The sequence below is a fragment of the Felis catus genome, chromosome C1, assembly GCF_018350175.1.
Source record: "Felis catus isolate Fca126 chromosome C1, F.catus_Fca126_mat1.0, whole genome shotgun sequence".
NCBI lineage: Eukaryota > Metazoa > Chordata > Mammalia > Carnivora > Felidae > Felis > Felis catus.
The window spans coordinates 84,151,404-84,165,472 of NC_058375.1; the positions used below are offsets into that span (position 1 = coordinate 84,151,404).

The 14,069-nt window shown below is 40.9% G+C and overlaps 1 protein-coding gene across 12 annotated transcripts in view; it reads left to right on the forward strand.

The window, feature by feature from the left end:
- SNX7 (sorting nexin 7) overlaps positions 1 to 14,069 on the forward strand; it is a 311,909-nt gene that overhangs the window by 62,447 nt on the left and 235,393 nt on the right. For 6 of the 12 annotated variants that reach the window (XM_045036251.1, XM_045036250.1, XM_045036253.1 and 3 more), the window contains exon 1: positions 9,208 to 9,426. The exons of 1 other annotated variant lie outside the window; for it this stretch is intronic. In XM_045036251.1, the coding sequence (XP_044892186.1) occupies positions 9,247 to 9,426 (180 nt within the window). In that variant the 5' untranslated portion in view covers positions 9,208 to 9,246. Of the gene's footprint in view, positions 1 to 9,207; positions 9,427 to 14,069 lie in introns of those variants that run through there. 5 more of the 12 variants (XM_045036255.1, XM_045036256.1, XM_045036257.1 and 2 more) reach the window with 3 other exon arrangements.

Sequence of the window (14,069 nt, forward strand, 5' to 3'; positions counted from 1 at the left end):
GCTGGGACATTGGCTTTTTCCTGCTTTTGGACTTGAACTGGAATGTTGGCTCTCACTGGGTCTTGAGCCTACTGTTCTTCAAGCTGGAGCTATACCATGGTCTCTTATAGAACTCCACCTTGTTGATTGCAGATCTTAAGACTTGTCAGCTTCCATAATTGTGTGAGCCAATTGCTCATTATATAATTGGTTTTGTTTCTCTGGAGAACCCCGACTAAGACAGGAAGCAAATGATATAAAAGCAACCATATTGGACAGGAAGATGGGAAACTATCTCTATTTGAGGATTACTTGATTGTGCATATTGAAATCTTAAAGAATTCACTAAAAAATATTAAACTGAATAATCAAGTTAAGCAAGGTTATAAGGTACAATAGCAAAATTAAAAACTTGATTAATTATATATAATAATGATGAAAAATATGTAAATGAAATTAAGAATACAGTTCCATTTATAGCAGTATAACAAAGAATGAAGTATCTAGGAGTAAATTTAATAAAAGAAATTCAAAACTTACATGCTAAAAACTATTCAACATTGTTCAAAGAAATTAAAGAAGACTTAAATAAATAGAAAGAAACTCCATGTTCATGGATAAAAGATTTAATAGTATTATACGATTCCACTTATATAAAATGAGCAGAACTAAGTAAATCTGTAGAGATAAAAAATAGATTAGTAGTTGCCATGGGCTGGGGGCTGGGCTAAAGGGGAGTGCCTGCTAATAGAAGTAAGGGCTTCTTTTGGGAGGTTATGGAACTGTCTTATATGTAAATATATAAAAAAACATTGACTTTTATAATTTAAATGAATGCATTGTATGGTATGTGAGTTATATCTCTGTAAAACTATAGTATTTAAGTTATTTCTCTTTAAAAAAGAGAAAGAAAATGTCTGAGTCTTGCTTTTAAGATATGGCTTCTGTATGTTCCTTCAATAACCCTTTTATTCAAAAGCATTACCAAGCACATGTGACTTGTTGGAACATTTTTTTCTAGTTTCCTTAAAGCAAGTATCTTCAAATAAACTTTTCCTTCTAGGATTGAAATGAGCTGGAGATAAATTCCCATTATACTGGGTACCATTTAAATGAAATTCAGTGATAGCAATGATCTGTCTGATGCGTCTGTCCATAGGAACAGAGTATGGTAGATCTGAGAAACTGATCATTGGTTAAAACATCAACATTTAAAAAAAAATTGGCCATAATCTGTTTTTAAATCAGTTTATTCATCCAGTTAATTAGGTAACAATTATTGAACAATTATCTTACTATGCATCTTACCTCTGTATTTCTAGTTATGTTAGATAGTAAATTTGCTTCTTGTTTTCAATGAAATCCCACCTTTGATAGTGGGATCACTGATTTACATTCAACAGAAAAGCAGTCCATTATTAGTCATGGAATTACATACCTACTCCATATCCTTTGGGTTTTGATGAATTAAAGATGTTTAAAATCATGTTGCCTTATTATTCTAACACATGTATTTGTTCCTTTGTCACAATAAATGACAGAGAACTTGAAAATTGCCAGTGCTCCTAAATAGTAAGAGAAACCTTAAAAACAAAAATCAAACCCACATATTCTAATCAAACTGCAAAGCATTATGTTACATTATGGGAGCTAACCCAAACATTACTAGTTGGGTGTCTAAATGAAATTATGGGCAAAATATGGCAATCATGTGCTACTGCTTACATTAATAACATTAATAGTAATGAAACAATTAAGATTTGTATATGTCTTTATTTCACAAATTATTTCACATATATTAGTTTCTTTGATCCTCATAGCCTTTGAAGTATATACTAATTACCCCACTTTGTGGATGAGAAAATTGAAGCTAATAATTTAAAATACTTGCTTTAGTTTTTTAAGCCAGTAAAGAATTCTCTTTAAAGAACTGTATCTTGCAGAATAAATGGGTTTAATCACAGAATTGGGTTATTGCTTTCCATCATCTTGTCTTTGTCTCATGTTAATTACCTAAAATTAACCACATGTAGGCTGTAGGCCATGACTGTAATTTGTGCTATTCATCAAGTATCTTTGACCCTCTGCCTATTGAACATACGATTGTACTTCATGATCCCTTGGGGTTAGATGGAGCCATGTGACCAGTTCTGACCAATTAGTTGTGAGCAAAAGAGATACGAGTCACTTTGGGGCCAGAAGTGATGGGATGGAAAACATACAGTTTATGGGGTACATGGTAAGAACAGTTGATTCCAAGTGAATGAGCTTATGATTTCCTTTGTTGTGAAATGAGTTTTTAAATTTTGATCAGGTGGAATGCTGTATGGAATGCTATGATGGAATGATACTCTATGAATTCATCAATGGTGGTGCTGGCAAAAACATGGCAGGAAAGCAAAACTCATCCAGAATTTCTGTTTCAATGAGGACAAATCTCCATCTACTCCATGAAGGCATATATCCATTGTAATCAGCCTGCCACCAGATGACTGGCTTGCCTTCACATATCTCAAGAATGGTGCCATATTAAAGATTCAGTGTTGGTCTGTGCTGTTAGCAGATTAGACATGAAACAGCAAGACTAGTCAGGTCAGCTTTGGAAAAGGAATGTCCGTGTGATCAAGCTCATGCATAGATTCCGTTCTTGCCACCATGGCCACTTAGTTCACATGCCCATTAAGTTAGGAATGTGATGGCTAGGGAGAAAGGATAATTGATATTTCTAGAATCTATAGTTTTTCCATCTGATCATTAAGAATCTCCTCTGCAGTAGAGATCTTTTGGTGGACATTTCACATTCACTAATATCATCACAATCTGTGCCCATTATGAAAAATCCATTGACCATATATTTATTTTTAAGCTCCCTTTTCATCAGTTTACCATTATTGTTCTTTCCAAGTCCGTAACCATCCAACCAAACCATTTACAAACTACCCATGAATTAATATAGAGCTGTATTTCTGGACAGTTCTCACTCCATACATAGTAGATGACCAAATTTCATACCTGAGGTTCTGGCCACTAAGAGAATTTTCCTTCAGCACTGTCCTCCAGGTTTACCCTTGAGTGGGGGTATAGTGCTAACAGCTGCTACTTTGAGGTAGCACTAGCATATCATGAAGACCCATCTGTAGACCAGGCTCAAGTTTTTTTGTTTTGTTTTTTTTTGTTGTTGTTGTTGTTTTTTAAACTCATTCAACTGGTTGTAAGAAGATACCCAGAATGCCATTTTTGTAGGTCTCTCTCCTAGGAACATTCCTAGTACCAAGTCTGTATTGTTCACAGTCCAGTTAGGAGATAGGACCACATGGTCATTTGAAAGGGGAAATTTAAAATCTTTATTTTTTATTTTTTAATGTTTATTTATTTTTGAGAGAGAGAGACAGAGTGTGAGCAGGGGAGGGGCAGAGAAAGAGGGAGACACAGAATCCGAAGCAGACTCCAGGCTCTGAGCTTTCAGGCCAGAGCCTGACGCAGGGCTCGAACTCACGGACTGCCAGACCATGACCTGAGTTGAAGTTGGACACCTAACTGACTGAGCCACCCAGGTGCACCTGAAAGGGGAAATTTAATATAAAGCTTTATTTTTGAACTGGGATTGGAGCAAGAAATGAGTGTTTAAAGGAATGGTAAAGAAGTAAGTATAGCAGATGTATAAGATGTGACCACTACCCCTAGTGTTGAGATAAGTACCCAAGTAAAGGTCTTCCGCTGTTAGGGTTCAGATCCAGATATCATTGGAAAGAGTACCATGTTGGCTTCCTGAATGGTGAAGTCAGCAAAGTGCTTCATTAGCAGAACCTGCTGAAAATCCACACTCTGGGAAGTGCTAAGCCTTGAACTTGTTAAGCACCAAAAGCTGCTGGACACTGTTGGAGTCAGGAGCTTGGGAGGTCCCCCTCTTTAGGAGTCAAGTGCATGTCCATGCTCAGTTCAGACTGGGTCAGCTCTGGACTGGCTGTGCAGGACAAAGGTCAGGGGATGGCAGAACTCCAGTGCCCCTGGATTGTCCATGCCTAGGACTGAGAAGACGGTATTGGGTGTGGCAACCTGGGCCAGGGGCAGGCTCACAATATCTGGGTCTCCAGACTATGCCACCACAGCTGTGTGTGTTTGATAGTGGGTAAAACATCATAAAAGCTGTGATGTGCAGGAAACTTAACACTAGAGAAACTTTGTAGGGGGTAAACAAAGGAGGAAAAAGCGCTCTCCACAGGACACTGGTAAGAGAACATACCAGTAAAAGGAAGGAAAATCCTTCCTTCTCCAGTGCCCTTCCAGGTCCTCTATTGATAAGGCTTAACATCATGCCAGGTGGCAAAGCAGAAATATTGATAAATGTCAATGCCATTATTACAGAGCAGGGCAACAAGAGATGCTTTGGAGTGAAGAGGCAAAAATTTAACCATCAGCACAATGACTGTATTTTTCATTTCTCAATATTTAGTTATTTTTATAACATCTTTATTCTATTTTTATAACATTTTTATTCTTTTTATTTATTAAAGGATTTATACTTTTCTGTTCCTTAGACTAATCCTTTTAATAGTTTTATGTAGTGATTCTGGCACATGGTAAATTTTTTTTTTTTTTAGAATGTTTTTAACTTGAATTGTGATCTCATCTGCAGTACAGTTTTATCTATAGAAACACTGTCAGAAGTGGTTTGAAGAGAGAGATTTTGTGTTTTTTGCACCAGAGGTCCCAGGTATATATCATCAACCCAGGGACACTAATTTTTTGAAGTGTGACTTGCTGACTTGCTGAACCATGGTTAGGATATTGGAGGAGATATCTTTCCCACGTGGAGCCCAGGCTGATGAAGAGAAGTTTTATTATTGAGTGCATATTTTACAAATTTTCACTTCCATTATTCTTTCATGATAATTCAAACTTTTAGATTATACAGGTCAATCCTACCACCCCACCTGGGGGCAGGCAGAGTGTCAGCTCAAATGTTTAGTCTTATTCTTTCAAGAACCAAGAATCCCAAAATATCTTTATAATTCCTTGTTTCTATTTTTTAAGGCAACATACATAATGCTGTCTTTCAGTGAGAGTAAATTACCACTTACTCCTTACTTTGGGTAAGTTACTAAACCTCTTTGGTCTTCAGTTTCCTTGTCTATAAAATGGGGATGTTAACAATAGCACCTCTCACAAGGTGTTTTTGACAATTAAATAAATTAATACATAACATACTAATAACAGTGTCTGACTCAAGGGAGGTACCAATTAGCTACTATTAATTTTATTGATGAGCCTGTGGAAACAAGGATGCTCTCTGGAACCTGTGATAAGTTCTGAAAGAGAATCAAAAACACTAAAGTTTTAAGGCAAAACATGCCCTCCTTTTTTCATGTGGGAAACCAGCCCTTGGCTTGCTGTGGGATTTTGACAAACACTAAACACCTAAGAATGGGACATTGTGCGACTGTGTGACCTGAGCAGCTCATCATGAAATAGGTGCTATATTAAGCCAAAAAATCATAAAATTAGATAAGCCTTCAGCAAACCATACTTTTGTAGAAATGGTATGTATAAAAATAGTCCTAAAAGTATACATTGCATGAGTATTTGGCTCTTGCTCCCAACAGGCATACTGTTAGGATCACATAGGGAGTTCCATTTGAACAGTTAACTAGGGGGTAAAAATTACAAATCTGAATTACAGATGGTTCCTTATCATATTCAGGAATCAGTGTATTCCTGTGAAAAAGGGAAATGGAATAGAGAAATCCTCTCCATGGTACATAGCAATGGCTACTAATCTTCAAAGGAGAGAGGCTGGGATAAAGATTCTATATTGTTTCAAGGACATGGGCTAAACGGTTGTTGGGTGGGAACCAACGGTTCTTGGTTGTTAGAAGGAACAAGGTAGGATCCAGAAGTCAAGGAGGTTTGAGAAAATGTCTGTGGATGGACCTCTTGGAATGGTCCTAGAATAAAAGCATATTTATAGCCCATGGCAATGTTTTTCAAAACTCCATTTGATGAATTTATATGATCAAATAGTATGTTTGATAAGAATTCTTGTTCTGTGGAGGCTAATGCTGTTGCTTTTCCAGGTACTGCTGTGCTTGTTCCGTGGCCTCACATACCAAGTAGCCATGATGGTAGGGATGCATGCTATGCACCAGCTTAGTAACATGGATTTCCCATGCACTAAAGGAGAACTGGCTACTTCCATGGCTAAGTGTTCATCTTGCTACAATAGCAATTACTTTGGTCCACTCTCTGCTACCTTTCTAGAGCATACCATGATTTGTCCTTAGTGGCAAGGATACATCGGGTTTGCTTTTCCTGCTCAGTTTCTCCCAACATGATCATCCATGAACTCACTGACTGCTTTCCCATCAGACTTTGCACATAGCATTTTTCTTCTAATCAATTAAATCATCTTCCAGCAGAAGAAACAAAACCACTGGGCAATGCCCAAGGCATGACTTGTCTTATCGTGAATTCCATTACCAGAACCAGTTGACTTTATGGATGATTGAATGTAGTATGAAAGACTCAGTTATGGTCTCAGGAGATTCCACCTGGAGGAGGTGAGAGAGAGAGGAAGGTTTTTGACAAGATATACTTTCTCAGAACCAAAATTTAATATATGATACTATTTCTCCTATAATCAGAATAAGAGCCCAGGAACCAAGGGACAGGACCGGGTAGGCCTCCTTTTAACCGACTGAGCCACCCAGGCACCCTGTCCTCCTTTTAGTATTATACCGGTACTTAAAATTTTGAAATATGCTATTTTAAAGGCTTTAGCACCCAAATAAGAATTCTTCCATTATAGAGCCCAGTGATGATCCCATTTAACGGGAAGCTTAGACTGTTATGTATCAGTTTAGGATTTTTCATGCCATTGAATAAGCAGACATGGCATGTTGGTAATTAAATTAAAAAACTTAGTCCATGAGTTGCAAAATATCAACAGGATTGCAGAACTGTGGAAGGAATAGACATATTAGACTTGGAACAGCACCAGTAATGAATAGATTTGGGGAGCTAAGGACTATATTCCCGAGTGCTTGAGGCAAAGCTGAGCTATATTAGAAATCTCTGCGGGACTTGGGCAGGTGGGCCCAGCAGATCCTTCCTCCAGGGTTTTGAAACTAGAACTATTAACACCAAGAAAGAGGACTGTGGGGGCATTTGTGTGTGTGTGTGTGTGTGTGTGTGTGGCAGCAACAGCAGAGGTACTTCTTAGAGGCAGTTGTGGTACTCATGTTGGTGACAGTACTCAAAGTCCAGTGACCTCAGTGTTCATGGCAGTAGGTACTATAGCATCCAGAGTTCAGCAATGGTGGCAGCAATGTCCTCACATTAGTTCTCTGGCATGGTTTTGGTTGTGATCCAAGCTGTGTAGTCTTGGTTTGTTCTGCCCATTTTCTGAGCCTGTCACTATGCTTTCTGGCAATTGTGTGAGTCACAGTATCCTTAAGAATTTCCTGGTTCAGACTGCAATTAGAAAACCTTGAATCTCGGGGCGCCTGGGTGGCGCAGTCAGTTAAGCGTCCGACTTCAGCCAGGTCACGATCTTGCGGTCCGTGAGTTCGAGCCCCGCGTCAGAGCCTGGAGCTTGTTTCTGATTCTGTGTCTCCCTCTCTCTCTGCCCCTCCCCCATTCATGCTCTGTCTCTCTCTGTCCCAAAAATAAATAAACGTTGAAAAAAAAAAAATTAAAAAAAAAAAGAGAAAACCTTGAATCTCTCACTAGCCAGAATGAGCTTAGAGAGGAAAAAAATGGTCATTTAATAACTTGTATTCCTTTTAGACCTTGGGATAGAGCCTTTTTTGAGTATATCTGATACTGTGGCTTATTAATAAATAATGTGATCCCTACCCTTGAAATGTTATCATTTACTAAGGAATGTAAGACATTTACATGAAATAAATAAATACAGTCTATAAGATGGCATAAAATTAAATGCTAAACTGGGAACAGGCTGTGTTATTTGGAAAGTCTTCCTGAAAGAGATGGGACTCTAGTTAATTCCTCAAGGATGAGCAGGAAATAGTATTATGGGCACAGGAACCATAAAGTGTAGGAAGAAGACTGTACATTTACAGGGCAGCTGAGCAGCCTGACTGAAGAAGTACAAAGGGAGGTACATTTGAATGGCTAAGTGAGCACATATTAAGGCCTTGCCCCCTAATAAGAAATAGAGAAATTCTCTACTTCTCCCAAATATCTTATATATACCTTTCAATTTTATGAATTTAAAAATTCTAAACATTGGGTTATTTTGCCAGGAGTCAAGTCTGACCTAGCCTCCTCCTTCACTATGTGCAAACTTACTAGACATTCTTTCCAGGGCAGATGGAGAATAGAGCTGGCTGGGACTGAGGGCAATAAATAATAAAACGTGGAGATGGTCCCAACATACATCAATTTGTATTCAATTTTCCATTGTTTTTGGAACGTATTTTTAAAAAAAAATAATAATAGGCAGTCAACAACTAAATTATAGCTTCGCCTTGGCAGCACAAAGTTTGAAGATTATTTCTTGGTGGCAAGGTCCAGTCCTGCTCGCTGTCCTCGGCTCTTAGAAACGTTCCTGCTCATTAACTTCAGGAAGACTTCCAGAAGTAAAGGCACATTGGAAAGTGGCTGAAAATAGTTTTTAAATCCAACTTCCCTGGCTTGACAGCGAGATGACCACACAGTCCGGTCACTGGGTCAAAAATCAATTACAAAAACAGAGGTGCTTTTCAGGTCTTTTATTTTCGCATTAGCCTTAGTAAAAAAACAAAAAACAAACAAAAGACTCCAAAACCAGAACCAAGAAGAAAGACAACCATTTAAAATACAGGAAATACAGTATGGGCTTTTTCCCTGGGCCGGATGGGCCGGCTGCCTTCCAGCCTCCTTGCGGATTCCCTGAAGTTGATGGTTTGCTATGTCGCTCAAGCCCAAACCCCTGCCCCCGCGGAAACCCACGCTAGGCAGTCCCCGAGCCAGGGCAGTGGGAGGACGCCCCCGTCCTAGTTGGGAGTGCTCGCCTTTCCTGCAGCGCACAGCGGCCCTTTCCCCACCCTCGCCAGGGCCAGCGAGCCCCACTCCCGAGTCTCCCGCAGGCCCCAGGCCAGGTGGGGACGATCCGGCCCTGCGCTCGCCCCGGCAGTTCCGCGTCTGCGCAGCGGGCGAGGGGCTGGAGCGGGGCCGGCCGGGGAGGTGCAGGATGCGCGGGAGCCAATGGGCAAGCTCGGGGGAGAGGGGCTGGCAGCCGCGGCGGGCCGGGCGCGCACTCTCGGGATGGAGGGCGAGCGCCTGGCATCTCCGGCGCGCTCCTCCGGCCTCCCGGCTGGGGGCGCCGGTGGGGAAAGCCCGGGGGTCGACGCCCCCCTCCTGGGCAGCAGCGGCTCCTCCACCCTGCTCCAGGCCGAGGTGCTGGATCTGGACGAGGACGAGGACGACCTGGAGGTGTTCAGTAAGGTGAGGGCGGCGGCGGCGGCGCGTCCCGGGAAAGTTCCAAGTCAACTCCAGGAGTTGGCACCGCGGTGTGGCGGCCGCCCCGGCGCGCTGGCGCGTCCCCGGCGGAGGCTCGGAGCTGCAGATGGGTGGGGTCTCCCCCGGCCGCCCAGCCCCGCCAGGCAGCTGGCTGCACCCGGGGCTGCGTCCGGGCCGGGCTCCGAACCACAGCCGCTCCCTCCTCTGCACTTTGACCTTCGATTCGGCACGGCCTTGGCTTTGCGCGTCTGCAAAGTTGTGATTCCCCCCCCCCCCCTTTTTCTCTTTCCCTTTTCTTCTCTGACGCGGACACCTCATCCGGACGGTTTCCGAACCAGGGAGGCAGTGGCCCGAAAAGTGCCCCCGCCCTAGCAGCCTCTTTTCGGGCGCAACCAGCCCCGAACTCTGGGAGAGATTTCATCCTAGTCTAGAGAAATGATTCCTGATTTAGTGTTACTGATTGTGGGTCTCAGGCCGGGGTGACTGACACCCGAGGTGAGTCTCAAGCCCAGCGAGAAGAGGTGGCATGGGAATCCCCTCTTCAGAGAAAACGGTTCCTGGGTCCAACAGGAAGCTCCGCTGTTACGGAGTTGAGGATTTTTCGGCCAGCAACTGCTACCCAACCCACCGCCAGCCGCTTTCGTTTTTCCTTTCCCTGGGGAAATCTAGGACCAAAAGGCCCTCTTAACTTGTAGTATAGTTGCAGGGAAACTGATGGTTAGTGGTAGGCTTGTGGCGCTTGTAGACCGGTGGTTGTAATTTCTTTTAGGAAAAGAAAAATACCTTTCTTGCAGGGCTGTTAGAATGTCAACCCAGTTTCTTAACGTTGCTGCTGATAGAAGACTTGCGATGACAACAGTGTATTAATTGATAAGAAGTCTGTGAAGTACTTACATGTTAGTTACCTTGAGGTGTTAGGTAAAGCAGCATTCCTAACCACAGCTATGTTCTGGGAGAGTGAACTCAAAGTTACCAAGTTGAACAAACAGACGGTGGCCCCAGAGAGGGATATGCAAAACTCCTTTCTCCCCTAAGGATTGAATGCAATGGTAGGCACGATTGTATTCTAGATGTTCAGACAGAGAGTATCAGCTTTGTGCTCTTGAGAAAGTTAATTTGACCTTTCAATGTGTTTAAATCCTAAAGCATTAGAATTATTTTATGTACACTTGTAAAAAAAAAAATAACACTGCCTTTTTATATTCCACACATTCTGTATGTTCAGACCAAGGACAATTGGCCAGTGCTTTGCAATGCCTTCTAAGAAACTATGAGTCTAGGCGTATTGGTGTAGGGCTCTGCATTGTGAAACTTCCAGCATGGGGTAGGGAGAGTGTTGGGAGTGGCAGCTGTGTATCACAATCATCTAGGATTGTTTTGTCCTGTGCTTTCTCTTTCCCCAGATTCTAAGTTTCCCAGCCCCTTCTTAAAAATGCCCTCTTTGTCAGAGGCAGATCTAAGGAGAAGCTATTTGAAATTTAAACTTCAGATGTTCCTTTGGAAACGTTGAAATGTTGAAATGGCCTCTGGAAATGTTGAAAGTTACTGAAAATTGTTGATGTTCTAGGTTGCACCCAGAAACATTTCTAAGTTAGCATGTCTGGTAAATTGCCTAAAGCTATCTCAGAAGATCTCAGAAGAGATCTCAGAAGAAAGGAATCTAGATCTCGAAGGCTCCAAAGAGCTGTTGAGATTTCTTTTCTCTTTCTAGATGAACATTTGTTTTTTTCTTTCTAATTTTGTTCTGTAAGTTTTTTTTTTTTATAAGGATGTAAGCTTCAGCTCCATACACCTGGACCCGCCCTACTTGTTAGGGTATAACTACACGTGTAGACACTTAGAAAAAGTTAAGAACCACTTTTGTAGAAGCTGGCTGGCCGCATAGGTTAAGGTAAAGAAAGATATAATGTTTGTTAAAGTCTGAAAACAATACTTGGAAAAATTTTAAGTTAGCTACCTACTTGTATTTCATTTAGTTGAATTTTACAACCATTAACCACAGTTAGTTAGGCAAGCAGATTTAAGAAAGTCCTCTCCATTGGGCCTGTTGTCTCTACCACTCCCTTTTCATAGCCTGCTCCTCTGTAGAACTCTCCCACTGACCAGTTTACCCTGGGGTGCTTTCAACAATTACTTCTAAAGTATACTATCATTACCCTTTAGTACTTTGAGATCCACTACTTTCATATTTAGCGTTCATTTCCCTTAGATTATTTGTGAATATGTATCACACTCCCCTCCGGAAGTTTTTTAAAGAGTGGCGTCTTTGGCTTATTATTAATTCTTTTATTCCCACGATGGAAGTGCATGACAAATACATGTTAAATATTTTTTGTGTAAGATACTGTGCTAAGTATTTGGAAAAAAGAAATACGTGATTCAGTTTTTGCTGTCAGTCTTGGAGTCCAGGTGGAAGATGTGAAAGTTCTAAATGGCAACATAAATCAGCAGAGAGGGAAAACAAAACAATGTATTGTTCTGAGTTTTCAAGTAATCCAGTGAGGAGAAAAATGATACCAAATCTCAAGAGACCATAGGGAATGTAGACGATATTGACTTCAAAGAGCCAATATATATGTTGGAAGGTAGGGGAACATGACCAATGATTCAAAAACACAAAAAGGACAAACATTATAATAATAGTGTAATAATAGTGTTAGAGCTGAGCCAAAATGACATGCAGCTTGCAAAAAAATTTAGAGAAAAGAGTCCAGTTTCTCTATTTTTTTAAAAAAGTTATTTTTTAAAGAAATAACATATGAAAATAAAATATATAGCCTTTATTTTTATTAAATACTGTTATATGTAGAAGGAGTAACTGAAACATAGCAAAGGTAGCTAGGTCACAGTGAAACACTGAGGTACTTACCTGGTACTCAGTAAATGATAGATCTTGTTATTGGTCTTTCTAAAAGGTGTTCGGGTCTACTAAATGAGATCTATTATCATCTAAGATAAACTGCCAATTTACAGATGGAATTATCCTCACCACTAGTCATCTTTGAGGGGACATGGATTGTAGGCTGGTGCACCAAAACTAAAAAAAAAAAAAAAAAAAAAAAATCCTTTTAAAATTTTATTTATTTTTCAAAAAAAATTTAATGTTTATTTATTTTTGAGAGAGAGTGAGACAGAGTGTGAGCGGGGGAGGGCCAGAGAGAGAGCGAGACACAGAATCTGAAGCAGGCTCAAGGCTCTGAGCTGTCAGCACAGAGCCCAATGTAGGGCTCGAACCATGAACTGTGAGAACATGACCTGAGCCGAAGTCGGACGCAACCGACTGAGCCACCCAGGCGCCCCAAAAACTCTTTTTTTAATGTAATGGGCAAAAATGAAGCTCTGGAAGGTATAGGTAGGCTTAATTTCAGTCTCCAGCAAAACTATGAGAGCAATAGAACTTTTTAGTATTTTGTTTGCAAACACTTTGAAAAGAGAGAGGTGATCTGGTTTTATAAGAAGGATAGAAAATTGTTTTTATGATAAATCAGAAATACAACAATGAGCATGTTTATTTAAACAATGCTTTTGAAAGAATCACTCATTTTTGTGAAAACGTTCTTTTTGAAAGAATAATAGAATATAGCTTTTGAGACAACCAGTTCCTATGTATATTGGAAATCTGTCAATCCCAACATAGTGATAGAGGGACATAATTATTCTATTCAACAATTCTGTCAGATACATAGAAGAAGATAATGGAAGTTTGGTTATTAATTCTTCATATTTGTTCCCTGAACTGTCTCTGTTCAGTTATGGCCCTGATAACAATCAGAATTCTCGACAGTGACTGAAATGAAGAATGTTTAACACAAGAACTACTTACAGAATTTGGGGCAGGGTTCAGGAACAAACGAAGGATACTGAGGTAGTTAGAAACTTGCTGAGGCCAAAAAAAAAAAAAAATCCATTAGCACCTAGCCTTTAATGGGAAGAGGACAGATACAGTGTTGCTGGAATCCGATGAAAGCTGGATCTGTAGAAAAGGGGCCACTTTCACAGGAGCTGTATTTACAGAGAGATGTAGCCAGAAGTGTGCCTCTGCCAGAAATGTGGTGCCAAAGGAAGGAAGAAATAGGCAGTATACTCCTTGAGTTCCTCCTCTCCTGCTATTGGATCTCCTGCTTGTGACCTTCCCTGGGCAAGCCACTCAGGTGATGTTATCTGTAGGGGTTGGCCTCCCAAGCACAGAGTAGATAGATGGTGGGAGGTGGCAGATTGGGGGGTGAAAATAAAGAATAACCAGCATAAGACATAGTAGAAAAATGTGTCCAGTAGCTTTGGATAAAGATAGCCACATCTCTATCTCCTATCCTGTATGCATCCTATATGCTCTTCTGTGACCTGCCACCTTCCTATCGAGAGATGGGATCTCTGCCCCCTCCTTGAATCTGGGTGGGATTGCGACTGCCTGATGATTTAGGTGTGGTGGAGGCGATACTGTGCAGCCCCCAAGGCTAGATTCAAAAAGGCAGTGCAGGTTGTGCTTTATCCAGCGGGACACTGTGCTTTTTGGATCTGATATGTAAGAAATGTCTGTATTTGAAATCCTGGCTCCACGGCTTAATAGCTTTGTTTCCTTGGGCAAATTACTTAGCCTCTCAATGCCTCAGATTCTTCATCTGTAAAAT